This window comes from Gavialis gangeticus, unplaced genomic scaffold, assembly GCF_001723915.1.
Source record: "Gavialis gangeticus isolate Ggan-Ray unplaced genomic scaffold, GavGan_comp1, whole genome shotgun sequence".
NCBI lineage: Eukaryota > Metazoa > Chordata > Crocodylia > Gavialidae > Gavialis > Gavialis gangeticus.
In genome coordinates this window covers 10,098,993-10,116,799 of record NW_017729027.1, presented here as the reverse complement: position 1 = coordinate 10,116,799, position 17,807 = coordinate 10,098,993, and the positions used below count along the sequence as shown (strand labels likewise).

The window sequence follows — 17,807 nt, the reverse complement described above, 5'->3', positions numbered from 1 at the left end:
ACTTTATTTACCATTTTTTCTTATCGTTACATTTTCCTACATTCTGGGTGTATCGCTTACCTTATTAATTTTTTGCAACTCTCTGTATTATCTTTCATTATTTGAAAGAGAGCATATTTATATTGCTTATTGAATAGAAAATGTTTAAGTATCCTGTAGTGGAAATGAAAGTATTCCAAAGAATATGATATCAAATATAACAAAAGATAATGTCGTTTAATATATACACATATTTTGGAGTTTTCTCTTGATGAAGAAAATAGTCTGAAACTAGCAGAAGCCTTCTATAAGAATCCATTTATCAAACATTTATGGGATTTTTTTTGTGATTTTCAAACTTTTTTTCTGAAATTATTTAAGCAAATTGGCACAACAAATAAAATATTTAATATTATAATATAATAAAATAGAATGCGTCTCATGTTTTATATGGCTGAGGTTTTTGGTTAAGTCCTGTAGCATGGTCTGAAAACTTCTTGTTTCCTACAAATGAATTCAGTGTTTGCAATTAAAAGTGCCTGAGCTAAATGATTCTTTTAGTATGATGAATGAGAGACGGATGTGAATTTAATCTAATGTATGCAAATTATTTGCTTAATGTACTTTCATTTGTTTGCTACTTTACACAATGCAATAGAGTTTCATTTTCAAATTTAGCTAGAGTTTACATACAGAAATCCTGGTTTTGCAGTTTCAGTTAATCATTATATACAGAAAATATAAGAATAATATATGTAGAGTATATACAGGCACCTTAAGCCATCTTTTCAACAAGTTAATAACTTTCCAGTGAATGGCAAATCATTTCCCCCCCCCTTATGTCCTAATGTATTCTTTTTAGTTCTTTGATAAGTACAAAGATTAAATTGTTTGATTGCAACCAGGAATAAAAAATAATTGAAACTGGGCAATTGTTATCTTATTTTAATAAATATTTAATTATGAGAATTCAAAAAGACTGTGACAAAGAAAATTAACAATCAAAAATGGATTTAGATGATACATTTGGTTTAACTATGCTCTTATCAAAAGCAGAAACTTCTTTCTATGGAGTTCAAATGCTCTTTTATTAATAATAAAAATAAAACCCCCTCAGATTCTCTCTCTATAAAAAGCATATGGTTTCTAGGACTATTAGGAACAGGTTTTTAAAAACATATTTTAAGTTGGTTTTTTTCAGGCAAATAAAAAAATTGTTCCTCCTTCCAAAACCCCTAGCTTGAAGGAAATGACTTCTGCAAGTACAGCACTTACACAGCTTGTAGAAGAAGTAGTCATTCATAAGCATATAACTATATACACATCGTCAAAGCAAATTCCATTTACAAACTCAGAGCAGCTGGTGCTTTCGGCTATAGAAGATTTTGTACTGCAAACTGAGACACTTTAACCTCTTGGAAAATTTGAGATGTTGCCGTATCTCTTACTTCGAAGGTAAACTGTTTAAACAGAGTTTTATGGAACAAACATATTTTATCTTTTAAATAACAAATGAAGTTTAATTAATTAATTCTCATGTATATGTACTTAAAGGTAACTTGTATTTTGCCAGCTAACTCCTTAAAACCCTATAAGTTTCCTTAAAACTGTTTAGTTGACTTCTTTCTTATGTAGGACATTTTTAAATGGAGATTATTTTTAAGTGTAATGTGTTTAACATAGAGATCTTTAACAAATAGTAGGATTCAGCACATTGTTAGTACACTAGATGGCCTCTGGGTATAAGTAAAACTGAGGTATGTCTCGGTATAATGATGCAAAAAAGTGTGGTGGCATGTCAGTAGAGATTCAACACTTTCTCCAATTGCCCAGGTTTGAATAGACTTTCCAGTCACTCCCATTATATTACATTATATTGTAATGGACCTTGACATTTTACTTATTGCAATTTTGTTCTCTTTGAAATGCTGAAAGAGATGACAAAGTTGCCACCATTTCTCCTTATCCATACTCCTCTTAAAGTCATATAAAATGTGGATTTTCACATCAAAACTATCAAGATGTGCCCCTGTGGTAACTAAGTAATCATGTGACCTTATTGTAATCCCTGTCCTAGCATAACTTGTCTACTTTTTTGTTTGTTTATTGTTCCCAGTTCAATTACATAAAAATTAGAGTGCAATCACTTTGAATCAGGGACCTTGGCTTTTATTTGTTCTATGAAGTGTCTTGAATGCCTCTGGGTACCTTTAAATCATTAATAACAGCAAGGGTGAGCTTACTGGGACATGGAGTACTATAGCAATCACTTGGTATTTTATAAGAAAGACTTTCAGGCTTTGAGGAGGGACTTTCATGCTAGGCTAAACTGAAAATAAGGAAAAATATATCTTCATTCTCTGCTATTTGTATAGGTATAGGGGAAGAGAGAAGAGAAATGGAACAGAAGCACATGGAAGTGGGGAGAGAGCAAACAGAGCAAAAAATCAGAAATTAGATAGTTAAGGGAAAAATGCCTCATTTTTATGTATTGTTTGAAAGAGCATTTTATGCTCTTCTTTAGATAAATAAGGCAGAGTATGCTTTTCCAGCAACACTCACCATTTTCAAGAAATCTGGAAATTTTCATATCAATCAAGTTTTGTATAAGTAATATTATCACTAACATTTATTAAGGAGAACAGTTATTAAATTCTGTACTTGAAAACCAGCTGCATAGAAGTATTTACCTCTAGTTTATAATGTTGATGGGAAGTACTGCACTTATTTTCAGCTTCTTCAGCTTGGAAAGGAATGGACAATATTCATAACCTAGCCACTTTTTTGCATCTTTTTGTCACTATAAATGTCTGTAACTTTTAATTTATTTTCTGAAACTTATATATCATATTATCCAGTGCATAAGACATACTTGTGCATGAAATGCATCACTGGAAAAAGATGAAATTGTGATTGGATTTTTATTGTACAGTTATTTCAATTTTTCTTCAATACTAAGCTTTGATATATGACACACCTTAATTCTACATTTCTCTCTTTCCTTGCACTTCCTTTTGAGGGGAGAAATCACTTCAACAAGGACGTGCTAAAGCTGGAGAGGGTCCAGAGAAGGGCCACCCATAAGATCAGAGACTTGCATGGCAAGCCATATGAGGAGAGGCTGAGGGATATCGGACTCTTCAGCCTAAAGAAAAGAAGGCTGAGAGGGGACCTGATTGTGACTTACCGCTATATCAGAGGCGTACATCAGGGGCTCAGTGAACAACTGTTCACCAGGGCACCCTGGGGGAAAACTCGAAACAATGGCCACAAACTCCCGGAAGATAGTTTCAGGCTGAACATTAGGAAAAACTTCACAACTGTGGTGTCCAGACTATGGAACAAGCTCCCCGCTCCCAGAGGTGGTGCAATCATCTACCTTAGAGGTCTTCAAGAGGAGACTGGATGGTCACCTGGCTAGGGTCATCAGATGTCTTTCCTGCTCATGCAGGGTGTTGGACCCAATGATGCTTCGGGGTCCCTTCCAGCCCTATGATTCTATGACATATTATACACTAGAAACTATGGTACAACTTTTAGTAAGTTACTTGAGCTCATTCTTGACTTTAAGGATCTGCTTAGGACAGTTTGTTCAGTTTAACATATTAGGCGCACCCAGATGAGCATGTGTGTGCGGTTTGTAGTGCCTCAAAACTGTTTGAAGCACCACAAATCAGATGTGGCACACTGTTGGCTGTTTGCAAAATTTGATACCAGGAACTCCTGGTATAAAAAAACCAAACAAACCTGTCACAAAAAACTGGTGCAGCACACACTCCAGTAGCATGCCCTGGAGCAACTGGAGGCTGAGTCCCCCAGGGAGATGCTCTGGCTGCCAGCCAGAATGTCTTCACTGCTTTAGGTGTCCCCCAGCTCCTCCAGCATGCTAGGAGCTGGGAGAAACAGGGAAACAACAGTTTCCCCTGAAGTGGGGCATTTTGCTCTATAGGAAACCCCATGTGCAGATGTGTGCAAATTTGTGCTGCTGCTATTTGTGCCACAGCAAACACATGCCCCTGCATGTGGGGATGTGCCCTTTGTATCATTTAAAGTTAGTTATAGTCTTAAGTACATTGTTGAATTGGGATCTAAGTCTATAATAAACAACACAGAAGTTTTACTGCACCACACTAAAATTTTATGATAGCAAGGGCACAGAAAGGGAGATTATCTAATGTTAGAAAATGAATGTAGAATATAATTGTGCCACAATGTATAACAAATTCTTCAATTCAGTATTTTTTTAATTAAGGCATAAGATTGTTTGGAATTGCTCTTTGTTATATGGTGTGTTTGATTGATCACTCTGCAACTGATTGAATGATTTTTCAGTGGGACTTTTGTTCAGAAATCTCTGTATGGTTTTCAAAAATCAAAGCACTTAGATGCATGTATATAGCCTTGCACAGTGGAGATTAAAAGGTATAGTTAACTAACATTTATTTATGGTACAAAATCTTTCCTTATAAAGGTTAAGAGTGAGATCCTGTCCTGATTGAAACCATTTAATTAGGTCAAAGAGTTAGTTAAAAGCTAAATACAGACAGTCAAAAAGCCCAAGGCTGAATTGATTCAGTCTTCACAGGTTGGTCTAAACTGCATAGATTGAATCGATAAGCAAGTGAACAGACATTCACTTTTGATTCCAGAAATGTCTGTGAAATTCCACATGCCTGCAGTGGTCCAGGTCAGAATTTGGAGCCCACTAGAGTATGCCTCCCTGCTCAGCTGGGTGAGTTGGCTTGTCCCAGTCACCCTGTGAGAGGGGAAAGGGTTGTGGGGAAAGTGCCAAGCATCCTGGGATGTTGGAGTACTGTGAATTAACTTGGATCTGGAGGGGATCTGGGACAGAAATTCAGTAAAACAGTTTGACCTAAATCAGTGACATTTGATACTACATCCATCCAGGTTTATCTTAAATTTGTTTTGGCCATTTTGAAAGCAGTTTATGTGCACTGAACTTCTGTTCAATTACAGATTTGAACTGGTTTCTGATCACTTATGCCTGTTCATGTGTAATTTGAGATGTTGCCATATGTCTTACTTTGAAGGTAAACTGTTTAAACAGAATTTTATGAAACAAAAATGTTTTATCTTTTAAATAACAGGTTTCTGATCACTTTTATGCCTGTTTATGTGTAATTTCTGTACCTAACCAAAGAGTTCACTGGGGCAAGAACTCTATTTTAGGATTTTTGCATGGACATGTCTTGTCTTGATACTTTCTGTGTAAATCAGTCATTTTTAATGTTAACGCTTAATAATCAATGTCACTTTCTGAACATTTTTTCTAATGTGAAGGTGTGTTTTTGTAACTTTTAAAAAATTTGTACTGACTTTTTAAAGCATGAAGAATAGCACCGTGTTAATAGCAAATGGGTACTTGATTGTATTCCAGACCTATGTTCAAAAGTGGCATGTGGACTGTGAAACCTTCTACATTGAATCATAAGTCACATATCTACCTCATGTCATAGGAATGGTAGAAGTTTTTTAGTTTCTGTTACTGAATGTTTAGAGCAGTCTTTTCCTAAGCATTTTACTTTGGAAGTATTAGGTTTCTGCAATTTGTTTGACATAGAATAATTTAATCTAAACACACAAGAGAAATACATAGGCCTTTGTAAGTTTTCTTGGGCCAAATTCTGCTTTCACATGGCTCAAAGTAAATATAGAGTGCCCCCGCTGAACCCAGCATGTGGCATTTTATCACATTTTGGAGATGTAAGAGGTGTGTGCATGTATTTATTGACCCTTACCCCAGTAGTCTTATAAAATGATTTTTTCCGAAATTAGCTTTTTCCTCCCTGTGTGTATTATCCTTCTAGTCCTGTGTAGTAGCATGGTTACACAAGTGCAAAAGATTTGGCACAACGTGTAAAGCAGATGTTGCAATACCATACTGCCCATTAAGCTGTTTTAGTATCCTCATACACTATCACATATATTATTATACAGCTGCTGTGAACAGAAATTCATAAATATATGCAATTTTACAGGTCTATCACATGGAAGATTTTTTTTTTTCAAGAAGTGTAAGGGGCTTAGGGGTTGAAGGTGTAAGGTATGCTGTTAGGCAATATCAAGAGAGATTTTTTTACCACCACAAAAGACTTACTAATGATATGAATTTACCAGTGTGTTCTTTTTATGTAATCAACATGTCATGTTTTCTTGTCACAGTCAGAAAATCAACAGATCATCAGGCAATTAGTTTGAAATTCTGTAGCCTGTAGAAAGGTTACAGAAGGTGCTACCTTCAAAGAAGATACTATTATTTTTTCTTCCTAAAAATTAGAAATAATTCCTAATTCTAAAGGACTTTTAATTATTATTATAATTATTTTGATACTGATTTTATATTTCTTTATCTGCAGTATAATTCCATTCTCAGATTCCTATGAACATAGGTTCCATAAGACTGTTGGTAATCTGTATAACAGTATAATATTTTCCCATGACATTGCTTTAAATAAAATATGCTAAATATGGTCACTCATATTTTTAAACAAGTTTGTATCAGTTCTTTTTGTAAGAAATATGCTTAATTTGTTGCCTTGGCTTCATATATTTATTATTTCTATCATCCAGTCAGTTTACTAAAAGATTATTAGTTCATCATGAAATAAATAAAAAGTGGCATTCAAATATAGAAGTGATCCTGCAGTGAAATCCATTTCAGTGTATTTGTGCAAGGAATTGCATTGAATTCAATAGGGGCAGAGCTCTCCGTGTGGATTTTTTTACAGGACGGAGACCTTGCTTTCCATCTATAAAAGTTTATTCATACAGTAAAATTCCTTTTTTGCAGATGTACAGGAACACTTATTTTCAATATTAAAAAAAATACAACCCCAAAACTACACGTAGCATCTGATGAAGTAACATCTATGAAAGTTCTTGTCTCTCTGAACCAGTTAATCTCTAAGGGCACTTTTACATGTGTTCCAGTGGTGGGGGGAGGAGGGTTGGTGCTCTAAGAGCCGCTCTAATTAAAGCACTGTAGCGTTTTGTATATCGGTGTTCCTGTGCTTCAAAATGGCAATGGGGATGCTTGAACTAAAACTTGTTCAGCAAGCCATCTGAAGCGCAGGGATGCTGATACATGAGATGCAGGAGGCTGCTAGAGCGTGGTAATTACCATGTTCCAGAAGGCTCAATTAATCGAGTCTGCTCCAATGCGCTGTAATTACAGCACATCAGAGCAGCCTCCGCAGTTGTGTACAGGCACCTTAAGGTTCCGCTTGCCTCACCTTCTCCCAGACCTAAACCTTGTAGCAGTTCCATCGCTTTGCTTGCTTTATCATTCTTGGACTGCATCAATTAACAGCTTCCATCATGCCCCAGAGAATCTCATTTTAATTCCGTCACTGGGAGAATCCAACTTGCGCTTCTGAAAGCTGCAAAACTTCCTAAGTAGCATATGGATTCAAACTGAAAGGCTATTAAAATGTGATATGAAACTTGCAACGTTTCAAAACCACAGTGTAAGGGCTGATTGTAACAACCATTTTGGATTTTCTCCCTATGAGAAGAAAATCCAAGTGGTGGTTTTGGAAGACTTAAGGTTTGTTTTTATTTTAAATTTAGTATAATAGTGATAGCATTCATTGAATGTGAAACTGCAACCACTTTATAAGTAAATGTCTTTGCCTTACCACTCCATTTACCTCAGGAAGGCGAGACCATTACTGGACCACAGATTTGTTCTATTAATATTATCACTTAACTGTATTATTTCATATTCATTATGCAGCTTTTTGAAATTGTGTTTCTTCAAGTTGTAGTTTTAAATGGGGAGATTAAACAGTGCAGAATGCCTAAAAAAGGCTGTAAAGGATTGTTTAATATGAATGAATTTGAAACGAGCAAAGAAGTTCGGTATATATTGCTGTTATTTTGCAGGTGGACTGGAATTCTCTTCAATATGACCGCTTGTAATAGATTCTCATTTTTTCTGTAAAATGAATAATTTACAATTGATGCAGTACATGTATAGTTTGACACACATATCTAATCACTGTAATTGCATTTCTTTATTAAAGCATGTGAGCATGTGAGAATAATCAGCATAAAACAATGCAAACTCAGTATTTTTAAATCCCAGAAGCAGCATGATGAATGTATTCAATTGAGCTTTATATCTAAATAGAATTCCAAATGTTATGAAAAGATAAGCACATTATAATGCAATATATATAGGCAATACCTGCAATTTCTTATACAGAGAAATAGAATCAATGCTATTAATAATCTCAAATCAAAGGAAATGTTGTTTTGTTTGGCCCAAAACAAGTTCCCTCTCCCCTCCCCTTCCCTCTCCCCCTTTTTTTTGGTTTTCTAGAGGTTTGGGGCAAAAAATAGTTTCATGTCAATCTGGAATGATGTTGTTTTTAGGGGGATTTCTTTTGAGCAGCTGGGTAACTGCAATTAGGGATTTTCATAACTCTTTGCTTCTGCTACTGTTAAATGAAAGAAGGCAGGAAGGGGAGTTAAATCAGACTGAAGAAAATGTATGTGGATCCTTTTCAGTGTAGTGTGCGATTTAAAATGCATTATTCCTTGATATTGATAGTGTAGTGGTTCTTAACTCTTTTTAGACTCAAGGCACCTTAGATTCGAGACACACTTGGGAAAATGCCAGTTCTTAGCTTTCACTCATGTTTTAATTACAGAAAAGTGATAAAGCAATAGCAATTCTTGTGTTGCAAAGCCCTCAGAAAGACCACACCACATCATCATGTTTTGATATTTTGTACAGGTTTCCTTCACTTTATGCTGTATATGCATTCCTGGAAAACAGTGCATAACTCCCCCACTTTCTGCTACATGTGTCAGGGTGTTTTTAAGCTGTTCTCAGAGGCATTGGGTGTTAGCAACAGCCAGGCTGGGATTTTGACTTGGATTTGCCAATGCTTCTGCTGGGAATTAAAGCTGTAGCTCCTTTCAGCTGGGTCTTGCCCCTCTGCTCAGGGTCAGACTAATCACTATGTTTGAGATCAGGAAAGAATTTTACCCCATGCTCAGATTTGTACGGACTGTGGATTAATTAACTCTGCTATAGGATAATACTGTCTGGGACAAGTACTGTCTTACAGTGGAGGAGTTGTGTGCTGCAATGTATGTGTAGATGGTGACTGGGGCTGGCTGGGGAATGAGGGTGCTACAGTGCAGGGGCTGCCTGCTGGCTTGCCCCACCTTGTAGCACCCTTCTGCCCCAGCCAGCCCCTCCACAGCACATTGAGCTGAGTGCAGAGCAACCCTGGGATGGCAGACAGACTCCCTGGCACCCCTGTCAACTGGGGCTGTTCCACTCCTGACTCAACATGCTACAGTCCAGGATGCACATGTAAACGCTGCACCCCGGAGAAATAAACTCTGGCAGAAACTGTGCCGGAGTTTATTGCTACGTGCTGTTTGCACATGTAGATGCACCTAGTATGTCCCAAAGCATCGATCATCTTGATGGTCACAGCGTAGGGTCAAGGAGTAAGCTCTCCTTTTCCCATAAAGATATCTGATCAGGTCACCAGTCAGAGTGATGGAGTGAGTGGGAAGATTTCTATATCAGCTCCATGGATAGATAAAAGATTTCATTCTCCAGTGATTTCCATTTTGTATTTTCCCTGATATTTCATTGCTTTGCAGTGGGGGTAGAAATCTAAAACCTTAAAAAACTTAAACACACATTATAATAAAAAGAAATTGAAGCAGCAAGGGGTGAGGTTACTTAGATGGATCATGAAGCAGGATATGATATTCATATGTGCATGACTGTAACTGGCAGCTAAGACAAACACACCAGTATGGAAAGCAGTGAAATTTTCTGGAACAAGGGGATACATTCCAATCTGGAGTTAGTAATATCAAAATTGTATGTTATTTACCATGCGAAACTCATAGGTTTCATATGACTTTTTTTTTCTACTGTTTTCCTAAAACTCTGTCCTCGTATAAGAATGATCAAGAAAGCTTGAAAGGAGACCACAGAAAAAATAGTGCACATGGACAGTTCCTAGGTTGAGCTGTCCACTAGGAAATGCAAAGAAACCTGGCTGGGTGACATACACTTCCTGCAGCTTCTAAATCTGACTACTTTGAACTGCCGTTGTACAACTCCACATCAGTAATAGCTGAAGACACTTGTAATTCACTTGTGTTGGAAATGACTCCTACCTGTACCTTCATATTCCAGTGTGGGTGGTACTATGTTAACTCAGGAAGGCCAACTGCCATACAGTAGGTTACATGGCATCTTTGTGTTCAAAGCTATCAAGCAATCTGAGAAATAACTGTTTGGCAGTAATTGTTTATATAAGTCTAGCAGAAGAGAGCTCTAGGGATTGATACCTCTTCCCCTTTTCTAGGCTTGGGGTAAGGGAAATTTGACCAGGACATCTTAATCAGCATGGTCTAAGGGAGAAAGACAAGAAGGCTAGGGACAGACATTACACACAAACTGGTTTAAGTGATCAGAAACTGGTTTAAACCTGTAACAGATCATATGTTCAGTACACATGAATCAGTTTGAAAATGGTGGAAACTGGTTTGAGATAGGTTGAATGTAGTATCAGGTTTAACTGATTTGGGTCAAACCAATTTATGCAATGTCTGTCCCAGACCCCTTGCTGGTTTAAGTTAAACCAGACACCCCCAGCATCCCGGCATGCTCTCTAGAATGGGCAGAGATGGCCCTGCCTTCGTGCTTCCTGGCTGCAGCTCTGGTAGAGGCTTCAGGCTGCTCCTCTGCCTGCCCCCTCACCACTCCCTGCTAAGCAGGAATTGCCCCCTCTGCCTTGCTGAGAGGTATCTGTATATTAGATAGCAGAACACATGCTGGCTCCAGTCTTTAGTGTGACAAAGGCAGAATCAACAGGTAGCTGGTAATGTCCCTCTGTTGTTTTCTTAATGATGTAATAAATGCTGGATAAAGACTATTATCAATTCTCTGCTGGGCTAAACAGAGCATCCTGCTGGGGCCTGGTCACACCTCCCCTCAGCTCAGTGCTATAGAAGGGAAGGGAGGGCTGCTGTAACGCCCCCCGGCTTCTAGCCTGAGCCACGATGTCTGTGCAGTTATCAACTGATTTAGCCTAACCAGGTTAGGTTAACCTGCAGAGATTGAATCAATTCAGGCTCAGGCTTTTTGAATGTCTGTCCATAGTTGAAGAGAGAGAGAGACCTTTACACTGCTTCCGTCTGCATAGAAACAAGGTTGGCCTGTGGGTCTGTTCTTCCCTTTTCCCTGCCTGGCCAGGAGAGGGAGTGAATGACTGCAAAAGAAATGCTGGCAATGAAGAAAAAAGAATTGAGAGGTGAAAATTAGCTCTAATATCTGATCCATTTACTATTCATATCACCTATTCCAGACTATCACAGTTCCTGTGCTTACCCTGACGGTTGAGCAGGTGGGAAGTTTCCAACATCTTTGTTCAGCTGGCTATTAAAAATGCTAAAGTTTTAAACATGTTCCATGTCCACCCTCAGATTAGCATGACATGCTTCTGACACTCTGGGTTTCTGGTGGCCTGGATTATGAGACTCCTACCTTCCTTGCCAACTCTAGACCTCTCATGAGAACAAAATGATTTTTATCTTGCAGTTTGTGGACGTGACTTTCGAACAATGTTGAGGACTTGCAAATCTGTTGCTTCCACATGCCATGGTTGGCTTAGTAGTCCCTAATACACTTGGCTGAAATAATTTTCTGTAAGACATTCACAACAAATAATATTCACTTTTAGATTATATGATTCACTTATTTGTTTAAAGGTAATCCAGGAAATACTAACTGTTACTTCTTTGTTCTTACTATGTGTCTGCTTTTTGGCAACATTTGTTTGGATGCATAAATATAACTTGAATGCAATTTAACATATCATACATGTAGAAAATAAAAATACTATAATATTAATACAATTTGTTGTTTTAATGTGGACCTGTGAGGAGGAACAGAGTGCTTTTACTGCTCTTGTCTGAGCTGCGTCTGTGCTGTAGCATAAATAGAAGCCTGGAGTTTATAGGGCTGGCTGTCTATAAAGTTCACCAGATCTCAACTTGTGAACCATGGCTTCTGAAAGAAAGGAGGTCTTACTAACTTTGCTTTGTGTATCTGTTAACAGGAGGAATGCTTCTTGAATCTTGAGGCTCCTATTTCAAGAGTATGTGGTTATGACACTCCGTTTCCACACATCTTTGAACCTTTCTACATCCCAGACAAATGGAAATGCTATGATGCCCTTCGACAAATGATTAACTATTGATAAAACAGGTGAGAAATAAGAAAATATGCAAATAGTTTGGAGAAAGCCTAGGCTTGTAAGCTTAATCAGTAGGCTTCTAGCCAGCATAGGCAGGAAATTTGAAGGCAAAGGTCTAGTCATTTTTAAAAGCTGGAATTGGCTGTTGTTGCTTGAGTTCCTATGTCAGAGAGGCACTAGTGCTCCTGCATAATTTTAAGTAGCACCACTGAAGTCAATTCTTAAAGTAAAGTACATGGTTGGGTAGCTTGCTCAAGCAGTCAGAAACTTAAAAGTCTTATATGCTGAACAGTAGGATTATTTGAGAACAGTTGCTGTGATAAAGAGCCTCTCTGCCTCTACTAAATAATTTATAAATACTTCACTCATAAAGATGCACCATATTTTAACTTTAACTTCCCTTTGTTCACCTGGGATTCAAATCTTGAGAGGGGCTGGTCAGTCTCAACTCATTTAAACTATAAGTAGAGTAGAAGGAACTTGGCTGTTTGCAGGATATGACACCAAATATACAACAGTATACTGAAGATATGAGACTTCAGTCTTATTGCACAGTTGAAAGACATTGATAAGCTTGTCATTTAACATTTACTTTCAAAATAATAGGCAAATATTAAATTTGCATTATAATCTTTTCCAGATACTTCGGCCCAACCACCTGCTGAGATTTCTGCCGTTTGCAAATTCTTATAAGTGCACAGTTTTTTTTTAAGTGGCATGTATTTGTATTGTACTTTTCCAATAGCAAAGGCCTTGATGCTTGGAACAGCTGCTAATGCCCATTCTTCAAAGGTGTCATAGTCTCATTTGCAGTTTTCTTTTGAATGTGTATTATGCCTTATGTGACCAATGTCTCTTTGTTCAACCCAGTCATTTGTAGAGATGGTTCTTTTCAGGACTCTGACTTCTCCTTCTGAATGTTAACTTCTCCCCTTCTTTCCTAGAGACCCTTGCTCCAGAAAATAGTGCAGTAAATATAGTGACTTATGCTGACTTGAGTGTGAATTTGATACCTGCACCATGCAGGTATCAAATTTATGCCCAGTTAGTTACTGTGCAATAATGCACAAGTCAGTTCCTTACTATGCACTAACACTGTGTCTGTGGGCTGATTTGTGACTAAAGTTAGGTATCAATGATGCAGATGTCAAACTTAAGCTCAAGTCAGCATAAGTCGCCATATTTACTGTGCATTACAGGCATTCATGTGTAGATGTGTGCCTTTTCTGCACAGTAAATATGCACGGATATTATTTTATGGTACCACTGAGTTGCAAGGGGGGTTTAGAAAATATAGTGTGTTTAAATGGAACTGTATTCTCTGGAGCAAGGGTTTCTAGGATAGAAGGGGAGAAATTAAAATTCAGAAGGAAAAGTCAGAGTCCTGAAAAGAATCATAGCTACAAATGACTGGATTGAAAGTTAGTCCCAAGTCAGTCTACACACAGCATTAATGTGCTTTAACACCTGCATGTGTAGATGCTGGCCTGTTCCAACTTACTGTGCAGTAATTTACTGCGCAATAAATTTAAGCCAGCGTGAATGCACATATTGACACTCAGTATGTCTCAATACTTAAACATGAGGAAATACTGTGTTCCTTGAGCTGTGTCATATTTGAGGGGGAAACACTACCTTTTTCATGACAACCACAATTGATATGAAACAGTCCCTTGCTCTTATCTGGATTGAACTAAACCTGTTAAATGAGCTCTTTGCTTTATCTGGCACCACTGTAATTTGATAAATCCACCTGGCTTCAAGCAAGCTTTCTCTCAGGCTGTCTGAATGCAGCAAGGAGATTGGCGATGAGACAGAGATTAACATTTACACATGCTGCTGTTCCACACTGGAAATCAATCTGGAGTTTTTTGCAAAAGCCATACAGACAGAATCTGAGTTAGTTTTTGCATAGGTCTGTCTTCAATTTTCAGGGAGAAAGCCATTGAGCAAGGGAGAGCCAGGAGGCACAGGATGGCTCTGCTTTCTAGCTGATCTCAGAAGCCTGCAAGTTGTGAAGTCCAAAATCCTAGACTTTCTGTTGGACATTTTGTTAGAAGAAATTTTGGAGTACCGGGTCACTTCTTCAGCTTGGTTGGACTACGTGTGAAGGAACGAGATAGGGAGATTTCAGGAGTAATTGCTGGAAATTCTCAGCGTACAGTTTCAAACCATTGGGCAACTTTATACGTGCCCTATGGAGAGAGAGGGAAGGGGTAGCACTTTAATTTAATTAAAGTGGCTTTTAGGAGCTGCTTTAATTAAATCGCTTGCAGCATCTCATGTATGCAGCATCCCAGACTTCAAAATGACAGCAGGGGTGCTTTAAAGCTCATGGAACAAGCTTTTGTTAAAGCCCCCCCGCCACCATTTTAAAATGCAGGGACACTAAATACACGTGACAGCAAGGCTGCTGGCGCATGCTAATTAGCACCAACGCTGCTGGAGTATGCAACTTAGCTCCAGCAGACTCAATTAATCAAATCTGCTTCAATGTGTGCTAATTAGCACAAGTCAGAGCTGGCATCTAGCACGTGTGTTTGTGTGTGTGTGTGAAGGTGTCCACTATCTCTGACATTCTGTATTGTCATATACACCTAGATTTGGTTAATCTGTGCTAAATACTGTAGCCATGTTAGATACCCTTGCTCACACACCTCAAAGAATTATTTGGGAATATTTTATTATTGTTTTTTGTGTTGCATTAAATAATTGCTTTGGTGTCTTTAAAAAAAAAAATTGTATATTACAATTCCAGTCTATGCAGTTTGCATTGAATTGCTGTTATTGGTGCTTTTAAGTCCACTTGGCACTAGTGTTTCCTTTTTAAGTAAATATTTTTAAAAATTAATCTACTTGTCAAAAAGCAGTAGTTATAATAGATCCCCATTCAGCTGCCTACTCTGCAGAGTTCAAACATGCCAACAATGTATTCGTATCTATATTTCTATGAAAAAGAAAAGATCATTTTAGCATTTTCTGGCTTTTATATTCAGTATCACTCATTACTAAGGTACTTTTTTGGCCAAGAATTTAAAGATTGCTATGTTCCAAACCCATTCATGTGCAGGAAGCATGGAGATTTAGTATCTCAAATACCAGAGATGGCCTTAAAAGTTGTGGCGCTTTAAGCAGAGCCATATGGCTGCAAAGGAGGAAACCCTGGCCTCAAGTTGTCTCCTCTTTTTCATCCTGTTGGGTAGACTCAAGGGTATTAAGGTATTCTCAGTGCCAGAGAAGAACTTAAGGTTGGCCTCTAAGCTGTGGGACTAGGGGTAGCTGCCAGGGTTTAAGTTAGTCACTTGCTTTGTTTGTGTTTCATGCCACCCCTGTTAGAACAAGATCTACCTGTACAGCCAGCACTTTTCTTGTTTTCTCCATTTAATAAAGAACTTTACTGGAAACTTGTTGCATCCATTACTTTAAAGCAGACTATGAACTGTGGCAGACTCAACTGTAATATAGCCCTCTGTGGTGTATTTTCCTAGTAGGGAAAGGACTGGAAGGGACCTTCAGAGGTTATGTAGTACAACTCTTTGCGTGAGGCAGGATCATTCCTATCCAGACCATCCTATAAAAATCCATACTCTAAACACTTCATAATGCTGCCATCAACCTTGATACAACACACAACACCATAACTTGCCACAGGTAAAGCAGATGAACCATAGCAGCCAATGTCCTGCTTCTATAAAAGGTTGTTAATATACGCTCAAGAGACCCCAAGTAGAGAGCCAGACTCCACATTACAGAAGAAAGCAAAACCCCCACAATCCATGCCAGTCTGAGGATGGGGTAAAATTCCTTCCTGATTCCAAATCTAGTGATTAGAATTACACTGAGCAAAGGGGCAAGACCCCCTAATGAAGAACCTCCAGCTTGGTCTCAGCAGGAGCATTGGCACACACTAGTCAAAATCCCTAGCCTTAGCTGCAGCCAGTACCCAATGCCTCTGAGGAAGGATTAAAAACACCCTGACACATGTAGCAGAGCACACAACCCATGAAGCCCAGAAGCATGGGATACTCATGGTAAAACATAGGCATACCCATGCCTCTCTCATCCCCAACCAGTGGCTGTCCAGCATCTTCTTGAATGCTTTCAGTGATGGAGAGTCCACAACTTCCCTAGGCAGTCTATTCCACTGCCTCACTATTCTAACTGTGAAGAAGTTTTTCCTGCTATCCAGTCTGAACGTACTTTGCTGCAACTTCAAGCTATTGGTCTGTGTCCTACTTTCTGCAGCAAGAAAGAAAAGGTGCTTTCCCTCTTCTTTACCTTAGCCCTTCAAGTATTTGAAGAATGCTTTGTTTCTGTAATTAGTTTTTTCTTAATTAATAGGAATACAAATATAAGGAATGAAAAGTAAATCTCTTTCTAACCCTTCATGGGGTTCAGCATTTCTTGCTAAAATAGTACTTCTCTGTGTTTTGTAGATAAATATCCAAAAAACTAGTGCTCCCTCTGGGTCTGTGCAAGTATACCCAGCATGCACTGAAGCTCTGAACAAATACCTGAATTTGCTTGCAGGATTGTGCTAAAGCCTTGTCAGGAGCCCTGTGCTGGAAATTGAATCGCACATTTTTATAAGCTGTGCCTTTGTCTTACTACACATCTTTTTGACTGGGTTGTGTATTCCCCAACAATATCACACACAGAGAGTTATCTTCCTTGAGGCTGACAGTGCTCATGATTTTCCTGTTCATAGACAAAGCTGATTCTGTAATATTGTATGACTCATGTAAGAGACAGTAGAAGTAACATCTTCACATAACCGAGTTAAAACATCTAACAGCTTCTGGCTTTCTGGGGAGTTTACACTATGCAAGATACTATTCAGCTTGCTAGCTCTATATAATGTTAGCTTTCTGGTATGCAGCTGTGCTCCAAATAACTCTTTCTACTAGGAAAGCAATCAAAGTGGAAAGAGGCGCTGAAAGTAGCATGCATTTATATTTCCTATATAACTGGTATGGTTCCTCACTGTTCATAAAACATCCAACACATTATATAAAATACCCTGCTGTGATACAAAAAAAAAAAAAAAATCAGAAGCAGTTGTAGCATAAGAATGACAAATAGCCAAATGACTTCCCTCTGGCCCTATGAAACTCTGTGTTCTGCAATTCTGACTATATATTTCAGCCCGTTGCTAATTTTTGCATCCCCGATGGAGATGCACCTGTATGAGTTAATATTTGTCTGTTGCAGTTCATCTGTACATGGTATAATTCATAGTTTCATAGTTAGTAGGGTTGGAAGGGACCTGAGCAGATCATCAAGTCCAACACCCCGCCATGGCAGGAAAGAGTTCTGGGGTCAAACAGCCCCAGCAAGGTGATTGTCAAGCCTTGTCTTAAAGACCCCAAGGGTAGGAGCCAGCACCACTTAGCTTGGAAGTTGGTTCCAGATCCTAGCCACCCTGACAGTGAAGTAGCGCCTCCTGATGTCTAATCTGAATTTACCCTCTGCCACCTTGTGACCGTTATTTCTAGTCACTCCTGGTAGTGCTTGGGGGAACAGGGACTCCCCCAATGCCTGCTGGTCCCCTCTGACTAGTTTGTAACA

General features: G+C 38.4%; 1 protein-coding gene across 3 annotated transcripts in view; it reads left to right on the top strand.

Moving 5' to 3' along the window:
• Window positions 1-17,807, top strand: part of BCKDHB (branched chain keto acid dehydrogenase E1 subunit beta) — a 395,605-nt gene that overhangs the window by 367,056 nt on the left and 10,742 nt on the right. For all 3 annotated transcript variants that reach the window (XM_019520436.1, XM_019520437.1, XM_019520438.1), the window contains one exon: window positions 12,102-12,250. In XM_019520436.1, the coding sequence (XP_019375981.1) occupies window positions 12,102-12,242 (141 nt within the window). In that variant the 3' untranslated portion in view covers window positions 12,243-12,250. The remainder of the gene's footprint in view (window positions 1-12,101; window positions 12,251-17,807) is intronic.